The sequence below is a fragment of the Haliotis rufescens genome, unplaced genomic scaffold, assembly GCF_023055435.1.
Source record: "Haliotis rufescens isolate VD_foot unplaced genomic scaffold, xgHalRufe1.0.p SCAF_8, whole genome shotgun sequence".
NCBI classification, from domain to species: domain Eukaryota; kingdom Metazoa; phylum Mollusca; class Gastropoda; order Lepetellida; family Haliotidae; genus Haliotis; species Haliotis rufescens.
Window position 1 is genome coordinate 48551745 of NW_025964372.1, and position 11513 is coordinate 48563257.

The window sequence follows — 11513 nt, forward strand, 5'->3', positions numbered from 1 at the left end:
GCAGGTGCTGTAACTGTAACAATCAACAAGAATCTACAGGAAGAAAGGTTTATTAACGATGAAGATTGTAACTTCCATGATGTTCAGTTTGTGAGACTTGACCACACGACGGCAAATTCAGCCTCGCTGACCTTCCCGTTAGCTGCAATGAGAAAAAGGATGAGGAACGGTATATAGGCGGACCATATCGCCTGCAGCCATCACAGCCATACAACATTTCCTTTTTGGCATACTGCTAACAGTACAGCCTTTGTCACTTTGGGATTTGGGACTTTGCTTGAAAATGTTTCCTCGAGTTTTACAACACAAATCGGTCGTGATGCTGGAAATTCTGGCATAAAACGTGTTTTGGGTCCAACTGTTGAACTTTTGCCTTCTTCTGCCAGAGCAGTCTGAATCACAGACACTCGCTATGCCTACAGGGACACATGTATTTAGTCTGAAACACAGACACTCGCTATGCCTACAGGGACACGTGGATTTAGCCTGAATATCACAGGCACTCGGTATTTCTACAGGGACACATGGATTTAGCCTGAATATCACAGACATTCGCTATGCCTACAGGGACACGTGGATTTAGCCTGAATATCACAGACACTCGCTATGCCTACAGGGACACGTGGATTTAGCCTGAATCACAGACACTCGTCATGCCTACGGGGACACATGGATTTAGCCTGAATATCACAGACACTAGCTATTTCTACAGGGACACGTGGATTTAACCTGAATATCACAGACACTCGGTGTGCCTACAGGGACACATGGATTCAGCCTGAATCACAGACACTCGTTATGCCTACAGGGACACGTGGATTTAGCCTGAATATCACAAACACTCGCTATTTCTCCAGGGACACATGGATTTAGCCTGAATATCACAGACACTCGGTGTGCCTACAGGGACACATGGATTCAGCCTGAATCACAGACACTCGGTGTGCCTACAGGGACACATGGAGCTAGCCTGAATCACAGACGCTCGGTGTGCCTATAGGGACACATGGACTTAGCCTGAATATCACAGACACTCGCTATCCCTACAGGAACACATAGATTTAGTCTGAATCACAGACACTCGGTGTGCCTACACGGACACGTCGAGCTAGTCTGAATCACAGACACTCGGTGTGCCTACAGGGACACATGGATTTAGCCTGAATATCACAGACACTCACTATGCCTACAGGGACACGTGGATTTAGCCTGAATATCACAGACACTCGCTATGCCTACAGGGACACGTGGATTTAGCCTGAATCACAGACACTCGCTATACCTACAGGGACACATGGATTTAGCCTGAATATCACAGACACTCGCTATGCCTACAGGAACACATAGATTTAGTCTGAATCACAGACACTCGGTGTGCCTACAGGGACACGTCGAGCTAGCCTGAATCACAGACACTCGGTGTGCCTACAGGGACACGTGGATTTAGCCTGAATATCACAGGCACTCGCTATGCCTACAGGGACACATGGATTTAGCCTGAATATCACAGACACTCGCTATGCCTACAGGGACACGTGGATTTAGCCTGAATCACAGACACTCGCTATACCTACAGGGACACATGGATTTAGCCTGAATATCACAGACACTCGGTATTTCTACAGGGACACATGGATTTAGCCTGAATATCACAGACATTCGCTATGCCTACAGGGACACGTGGATTTAGCCTGAATATCACAGACACTCGCTATGCCTACAGGGACACGTGGATTTAGCTTGAATCACAGACACTCGTCATGCCTACAGGGACACATGGATTTAGCCTGAATATCACAGACACTCGCTATTTCTACAGGGACACGTGGATTTAGCCTGAATATCACAGACACTCGGTGTGCCTACAGGGACACATGGATTCAGCCTGAATCACAGACACTCGCTATGCCTACAGGGACACGGGGATTTAGCCTGAATATCACAAACACTCGCTATTTCTCCAGGGACACATGGATTTAGCCTGAATATCACAGACACTCGGTGTGCCTACAGGGACGCATGGATTCAGCCTGAATCACAGACACTCGGTGTGCCTACAGGGACACATGGAGCTAGCCTGAATCACAGACACTCGGTGTGCCTATAGGGACACATGGACTTAGCCTGAATATCACAGACACTCGCTATCCCTACAGGGACACGTGGATTTAGCCTGAATCACAGACACTCGCTATACCTAGAGCGACACATGGATTTAGCCTGAATATCACAGACACTCGGTATTTCTACAGGGACACATGGATTTAGCCTGAATATCACAGACACTCGCTATGCCTACAGGGACACATGGATTTAGCCTGAATCACAGACACTCGCTATGCCTACAGGGACACATGGATTTAGCCTGAATATCACAGACACTCGGTGTGCCTACAGGGACACATAGATTCAGCCTGAATCACAGACACTCGCTATGCCTACAGGGACACGTGGATTTAGCCTGAATATCACAGACACTCGGTATGCCTGTAGGGACACGTGGATTTAGCCTGAATATCACAGACACTCGGTATGCCTGTAGGGACACGTGGATTTAGCCTGAATATCACAGACACTCGCTATGCCTACAGGGACACATGGATTTAGCCTGAATATCACAGACACTCGCTATGCCTACACGGATACATGGATTTAGCCTGAATATCACAGGCACTCGCTATGCCTACAGGGACACGTGGATTTAGCCTGAATATCACAAACACTCGCTATTTCTCCAGGGACACATGGATTTAGCCTGAATATCACAGACACTCGGTGTGCCTACAGGGACACATGGATTCAGCCTGAATCACAGACACTCGGTGTGCCTACAGGGACACATGGAGCTAGCCTGAATCACAGACGCTCGGTGTGCCTATAGGGACACATGGACTTAGCCTGAATATCACAGACACTCGCTATCCCTACAGGAACACATAGATTTAGTCTGAATCACAGACACTCGGTGTGCCTACACGGACACGTCGAGCTAGTCTGAATCACAGACACTCGGTGTGCCTACAGGGACACATGGATTTAGCCTGAATATCACAGACACTCACTATGCCTACAGGGACACGTGGATTTAGCCTGAATATCACAGACACTCGCTATGCCTACAGGGACACGTGGATTTAGCCTGAATCACAGACACTCGCTATACCTACAGGGACACATGGATTTAGCCTGAATATCACAGACACTCGCTATGCCTACAGGAACACATAGATTTAGTCTGAATCACAGACACTCGGTGTGCCTACAGGGACACGTCGAGCTAGCCTGAATCACAGACACTCGGTGTGCCTACAGGGACACATGGATTTAGCCTGAATATCACAGGCACTCGCTATGCCTACAGGGACACATGGATTTAGCCTGAATATCACAGACACTCGCTATGCCTACAGGGACACGTGGATTTAGCCTGAATCACAGACACTCGCTATACCTACAGGGACACATGGATTTAGCCTGAATATCACAGACACTCGGTATTTCTACAGGGACACATGGATTTAGCCTGAATATCACAGACATTCGCTATGCCTACAGGGACACGTGGATTTAGCCTGAATATCACAGACACTCGCTATGCCTACAGGGACACGTGGATTTAGCCTGAATCACAGACACTCGTCATGCCTACAGGGACACATGGATTTAGCCTGAATATCACAGACACTAGCTATTTCTACAGGGACACGTGGATTTAGCCTGAATATCACAGACACTCGGTGTGCCTACAGGGACACATGGATTCAGCCTGAATCACAGACACTCGCTATGCCTACAGGGACACGGGGATTTAGCCTGAATATCACAAACACTCGCTATTTCTCCAGGGACACATGGATTTAGCCTGAATATCACAGACACTCGGTGTGCCTACAGGGACACATGGATTCAGCCTGAATCACAGACACTCGGTGTGCCTACAGGGACACATGGAGCTAGCCTGAATCACAGACACTCGGTGTGCCTATAGGGACACATGGACTTAGCCTGAATATCACAGACACTCGCTATCCCTACAGGAACACATAGATTTAGTCTGAATCACAGACACTCGGTGTGCCTACAGGGACACGTCGAGCTAGCCTGAATCACAGACACTCGGTGTGCCTACAGGGACACATGGATTTAGCCTGAATATCACAGACACTCACTATGCCTACAGGGACACGTGGATTTAGCCTGAATCACAGACACTCGCTATACCTAGAGCGACACATGGATTTAGCCTGAATATCACAGACACTCGGTATTTCTACAGGGACACATGGATTTAGCCTGAATATCACAGACACTCGCTATGCCTACAGGGACACGTGGATTTAGCCTGAATCACAGACACTCGCTATGCCTACAGGGACACATGGATTTAGCCTGAATATCACAGACACTCGGTGTGCCTACAGGGACACATAGATTCAGCCTGAATCACAGACACTCGCTATGCCTACAGGGACACGTGGATTTAGCCTGAATATCACAGACACTCGGTATGCCTGTAGGGACACGTGGATTTAGCCTGAATATCACAGACACTCGCTATGCCTACAGGGACACATGGATTTAGCCTGAATATCACAGACACTCGCTATGCCTACAGGGACACATGGATTTAGCCTGAATCACAAACACTCGGTGTGCCTACACGGATACATGGATTTAGCCTGAATATCACAGGCACTCGCTATGCCTACAGGGACACGTGGATTTAGCCTGAATCACAGACACTCGCTATGCCTACAGGGACACGGATTTAGCCTGAATATCACAGACACTCGCATTGCCTGTAGGGACACATAGATTTAGTCTGAATCACAGACACTCGGTGTGCCTACAGGGACACATGGATCTAGCCTGAATATCACAGACACTCGGTGTGCCTACAGGGACACATGGATTTAGTCTGAATCACAGACACTCGCTATTCCTACAGGGACACATTGATTTAGCCTGAATATCACAGACACTCGCTATGCCTACATGATTACGTACTATCTGTATCGAAGTAGCCGAAGACCCGGTCGAGGTCCGGGGTGACGGTCAGGACGCCGTTGTTGTCGGTGTCGGCGCGATGGAACATGTACACTGCAGCCTGGAGGTTGCCCAGCTTCTTCGTCTGCCAGTACGTCGTGAACTCCGTCTCTGTGACGCGCCCATCACCTGCAGACATCAACCTCCTGTAACGCCGGCGACTCACATTCATTGCAATGGGGGCGGTCGGGTAGCCTAGTGGTTAAAGCGTTTGCTCGTCGGGTTCGATTCCCCACATGGGTACACTGTGTGAAGCCCATTTCTGGTGTCCCCCGCCGTGATAATGCTGGAACATTGCTAAAGGCGGCGTAAGACCATACTGACTCATACATTGCTATATTGCATAAATACATATGGATAAACTGCAACACTACCTATAGTTAATTCTTAGACCTGCATCACTTCAGACTGCATGCCCTGCCACATAAACTGAAATGATGTTAAAAGCGGCGTTAAACCCAACTCACTCACTCACTTACTTACTACATTAAAGGACACAGACCACTTGTTTATCATTTACTAAAAACTTATGACTGCATCTTAATCACATATAGCTGGACGAGTAAAATGCATATTGGTAAACTTGGGAAATAACTAGTGTGAACATGGAAATAGGTATAAACTGGATACTGCTGAACTTAGAAACGCGTGTTATTAAACTGTTCAGTACGTGTGCGTGTTGCTAAACTGTTCAATACGTGTGCGTATTGCTAAACTGTTCAATACGTGTGCGTGTTGCTAAACTGTTCAATACGTGTGTGTATTGCTAAACTGTTCAATACGTGTGCGTGTTGCTAAACTGTTCAATACGTGTGCGTGTTGCTAAACTGTTCAATACGTGTTGCTAAACTGTTCAATACGTGTGCGTGTTGCTAAACTGTTCAATACGCGAGCGTATTGCTAAACTGTTCAATACGTGTGCGTGTTGCTAAACTGTTCAATACGTGTGCGTGTTGCTAAACTGTTCAATACGCGAGCGTATTGCTAAACTGTTCAATACGCGAGCGTATAGCTAAACTGTTCAATACGTCTGCGTGTTGCTAAACTGTTCAATACGTGTACGTGTTGCTAAACTGTTCAATACGTGTGCGTGTTGCTAAACTGTTCAATACGTGTGCGTGTTGCTAAACTGTTCAATACGTGTGCGTGTTGCTAAACTGTTCAATACGTGTGCGTATTGCTAAACAGTTCAATACGTGTGCGTGTTGCTAAACTGTTCTATACCTGAGCGTATTGCTAAACTGTTCAATACCTGAACGTATTGCTAAACTATTCAATACCTGAACGTATTGCTGAACTTTTCAATACGTGTGCTTATTGCTAAACTATTCAATACGTGATCGTTTTGGTAAATTAGGAAATACGTACAGCTCAACTTGGTAAATATGAGCGACAAAATCCTTTCCGTTATCATAAGAAATCACTCTCAAATTGGAGTCCATTGTCAGACCCCGATTACATTATCAGACTGTGTTCATGCATCACTATCAGAGAGTGATGACACCAGGTGTTCGCCTAAAGGTGAGCCTAAAGACATGTTGTTTAACTTATTAAATACGCTTTACTAAAAGGGAGAACTACCCACATCTATTACTTAACTGAGGAAATATGTATTTACCAAACTGGGCAATACGTGTACGTATTACTAACTGAGTAATACATGTACGTATTGCTAAACAGGTTAATACGTGGACGTATAACTAAACTGGGTTATACATGTACGTATTGCTAACTGGGTAATACATGTACGTATTATTGAACAAGGTAAATCGTGGACGTAGTACTAAACTGGGTAATACGTTTACGTATTATTAAACTGGGTTATACATGTACGTATTGCTAACTGGGTAATACATATACGTATTGCTAACTGGGTAATACATATACGTATTGCTAACTGGGTAATCCGTGTTCATATTGCTAAACTGGGTAATACATGTACCTATTGCTAACTGGGTAATACATGTACGTTTGCTGATCAGGGTAATACATGTACGTATTGCTAACTGGGTAATACATGTACGTATTGCTAACTGGGTGATACGTGTACAAATTGGTAACTGGATAATACATGTACGTATTGCTAACTGGGTAATACGTGTACGCATTGCTGAACAGGGTCATACGTGAACGTATTGCTAACTGGGTAATACGTGTACGTATTGCTGAACAGGGTAATACATGTACGTATTGCTAACTGGGTGATGCATGTACGTATTGCTGAATAGGTAATAGATGTACGTATTGCTAACTGGGTAATACGTGTAAGTATTTCTAAACTGGGTACTACATGTACGTATTGCTAAACAGGGTATAAACATGTTGCTCAACTTGGGAAATACAAATTGCTAAATTTAGGCAATACGAAGTGTTCAGCTGTGAAGCTGATTTTATATTCTGTGTTAGAAAACATTCACTGGTTCTTACAATCTTTCGTGTTTTCTTAATGCAATCTACAACACTGACACATGCGCACCGTTGCCATCAAATGCTGTGAAGATCTGCTGCACCTCTGTCTTTGTGAGAACACCATCTCTAACAGTGCTGCTGGCTTCGGCCAAGTGGAACAGATTTCTGGCCTCGTTCAGGTTCCACAGGGGGGGTCGACCTGGGTGTCCGGCCACCCTGAAAAGAAACAAGGGGTGTGATCATGCATCATGGATCACGCGGACATGCACTGACTTTGAGATATCACCCGTTGAATGTCAGCTCGATCGGTCTTGGATTTAAATCTTCACTACCTTCATTATTCTTAACCATCCTAAACCAGTCTCAGACGATCATTAGATCCTAACCACTCCCATCTCTACAGCCTCACCCCTCAGGCCCACATCACTCCTATCTCTACAGCCTCACCCCTCAGGCCCTAACCACTCCCATCTCTACAGCCTCACCCCTCAGACCCTCACCACTCCTATCTCTACAGCCTCACCCTTCAGGCCCACATCACTATCTCTACAGCCTCACCCCTCAGGCCCTCACCACTCCCATCTCTACAGCCTCACCCCTCAGGCCCTCACCACTCCCATCTCTACAGCCTCACCCCTCAGGCCCTCACCACTCCCATCTCTACAGCCTCACCCCTCAGGCCCTAGCCACTCCCATCTCTACAGCCTCACCCCTCAGGCCCTCACCACTCCCATCTCTACAGCCTCACCCCTCAGACATTCACCACTCCCATCTCTACAGCCACACCCCTCAGACCTTAACCACTCCCATCTCTACAGCCACACCCCTCAGGCCCTCACCACTCCCATCTCTACAGCCTCACCCCTCAGACATTCACCACTCCCATCTCTACAGCCACACCCCTCAGACCTTAACCACTCCCATCTCTACAGCCACACCCCTCAGGCCCTCACCACTCCCATCTCTACAGCCTCACCCCTCAGGCCCACATCACTATCTCTACAGCCACACCCCTCAGGCCCTCACCACTCCCATCTCTACAGCCTCACCCCTCAGGCCCTAACCACTCCCATCTCTACAGCCTCATCCCCCAGGCCCTCACCACTCCCATCTCTACAGCCTCATCCCCCAGGCCCTCACCTCTCCCATCTCTACAACCTCATCCCCCAGGCCCTCACCACTCCTATCTCTACAGCCTCACCCCTCAGGCCCTCACCTCTCCCATCTCTACAGCCTCACCCCTCAGGCCCTCACCACTCCCATCTATACAGCCTCACCCCTCAGACCTTAACCACTCCCATCTCTACAGCCTCACCCCTCAGGCCCTCACCACTCCCATCTCTACAGCCTCAGACCCTCACCACTCCCATCTCTACAGCCACACCCCTCAGGCCCTCACCACTCCCATCTCTACAGCCACACCCCTCAGGCCCTCACCACTCCCATCTCTACAGCCTCACCCCTCAGACCCTCACCACTCCCATCTCTACAGCCACACCCCTCAGGCCCTCACCACTCCCATCTCTACAGCCTCACCCCTCAGACCCTCACCACTCCCATCTCTACAGCCTCACCCCTCAGGCCCTCACCACTCCCATCTCTACAGCCTCACCCCTCAGGCCCTAACCAGTCCCATCTCTACAGCCTCACCCCTCAGGCCCTAACCAGTCCCATCTCTACAGCCTCACCCCTCAGGCCCTCACCACTCCTATATCTACAGCCTCACCCCTCAGACCCTAACCAGTCCCAACTCTACAGCCTCACCCCTCAGGCCCTAACCAGTCCCATCTCTACAGCCTCACCCCTCAGGCCCTAACCAGCCCCATCTCTACAGCCTCACCCCTCAGGCCCTCACCACTCCCATCTCTACAGCCTCACCCCTCATACGTTCACCGTTTCCCAGACCGTTCCCATCACTACAGCCCAAACCCTTAGTCCACTACCATATCCCATATCTTTCATCTCCACCCCTCCCTCCCATCTCTCCAACCTACCATATATCCACCCGTGAAGACCCGGGGTAGAACAGGTTTTCAGCAACTCATGCTTGTCGTAAATGGCGATTATGCTTGTCGTAAGAGGCGACTAACAGGAGCGGGTGGTCAGGCTCGCTGACTTGGTTGATACATGTCATCGTGTCCAACTGCGTGGATCGATACTCACGAAGTAAATCACTGGATTGTCTGGTCCAGACTCGATTATTTACAGACCGCCGTCATACAGCTGGAATATTGCTGAGTGCGGCAACAAACCACATATCCATCCGTCAGGCTGTAACCCCCACTCCACCCCACCCCCACCCGTATTACCGCCCACTGAAACCCCCTCACAGCACAAACCCAATATCATTGCTCTCCTTCAGCTGATTGTCGCTAGTTTGGAATTTCATATTCAGCTAACAACTTACTCTGCCACAAACAGACACACGCCAAGAAAGAAGAGGGACATCATCACTGTAATAAACAAATATCAATTTAAAAAAACGATCCTCCCAGAAGCATCTATAATGGAATATGAATCGACGCTGTCGAACCGGCAGATCACATTATGACCGCAAGATTTGCCCCGATTAGATAGTTGAGTGGAATATAGATCGCTATTTACATTTATTTAAATAATAATAATATTATATTTATGTCAAAAATAAATATGTTAGCACCTGTATATTTTAAATAGAAACAATTGATCCCGATACCAAAATCACCACCATCACCCCGAAAATCAAATTGTTGTTTTCTAATGACATAACATTGTCTTTTTATCAACGTATCCCCTTCTCCGTGTACTGTACACATTATATCTTGTTTTGCTTCTATAAGATCGGTAAGTTATTCTTTGTAAACTTCTAACTTGGCAATATTTAAACGAAATATCCTTTTACCATATGGCGACATGTTCTTCCGCCGTCTTACCTGTATCAGTCTGTAATTGTGGACGTGGAACGTCTTATCAAGCGTTTTATTTATTAGATCCGCATGTGGCGTTTTCCTCGTGCAATCTGTGACATTTAACAATGAACAATATGACATGTTGATAAGAAGTTCGCTGTTCTTGAAAGACCACGGCAGCTGTTTTAGTTATTCGCTATTGTGCGAGTATTTCACAGGAAACACAAAACATGAGGAAAATTTTAATCAGTTTAATGGTGAAAGGCTTAGCATATGTAATTATCTTTTTCTATTCATCTCAGTCATCTCCTCATTTCTATCCTCAGAAATTCACCTCAACCCTTTCTACATCTCTACCCCACCACTATCACATCACCTATCTCTACATTCTACGGTGGCCCATAAGGGACATGGAGTCTGTTTTTCAATATTTTGATGTTTAACTTACTTTTATCTTAACCTTTTGCAAATTAACACAATCTGCCATACAAATATGTGATAAATCATGTATAAAAACATCCGAAAACATAGAAAATGAATACACAGAAAACTATTTCCACCGCGATGTAAATATTATCACCGCGGTGGAAATAGTTTTCTGTATTTTCATTTTAGTTTTTGACATTTTCATTTTAGTTTTTGACATTTTCGTTTCTCTTTTCAGCGATTCAATATCTTCTTTACACATGATTTATCACATATTTGTAAGACAAATCGTGGTAATTTGCAAAAGGTTACGATAACAGTAAGTGAAATATCAAAATATTGAAAAACAGACTCCGTGTCCCTTATGGGCCACCGTAACATTACTACCCTCGGAATATCACCGCTTCCGTCTCAACATCACACCCGTCAGACCATCACCATCCCATCTCTATACTCCAGACTGTCAACTCCATCATCTCTACAGCCTCACCCCTACACCCCTATAGCCCTACCCACAGATGCTCCAAATCTGTACATGGGTACAATGTGTGAAGCCCATTTCTGGTGTCCCCCGCCGTGATATTGCTGGAATATTTCTAAAAAACGGCGTAAAACCAAACTCACTCACGCAAAAATCTGTACATTCCACCCTATAAGACGTTCATCCTTTCCCGCCCTGACACCCAACCCCTCAAACCATCACCTCTCCCTTCTCTATACTCCTACACATCTTACCTTCACATC

At 46.7% G+C, this 11513-nt stretch overlaps 1 protein-coding gene across 2 annotated transcripts; it reads right to left on the minus strand.

Annotated features, from left to right (window-relative positions):
• Nucleotides 1-34: 34 nt before the first annotated feature.
• On the minus strand, nucleotides 35-10455 carry LOC124115149 (calfumirin-1-like). 2 transcript variants are annotated; one of them, XM_046476025.2, is made up of 5 exons: nucleotides 10368-10455; nucleotides 9863-9908; nucleotides 7523-7671; nucleotides 5008-5175; nucleotides 35-142 (listed from the first exon to the last, which is right to left on the minus strand). In XM_046476025.2, exons 2-5 carry the CDS (start codon nucleotides 9904-9906, stop codon nucleotides 84-86), a joined length of 420 nt encoding a protein of 139 aa, XP_046331981.2. In that variant the 5' UTR covers nucleotides 9907-9908; nucleotides 10368-10455; the 3' UTR covers nucleotides 35-83. The 2 variants fall into 2 exon arrangements, with proteins under 2 accessions (XP_046331981.2, XP_046331980.2); XM_046476024.2 differs by having other exon boundaries at nucleotides 10337-10428.
• Nucleotides 10456-11513: the final 1058 nt, after the last annotated feature.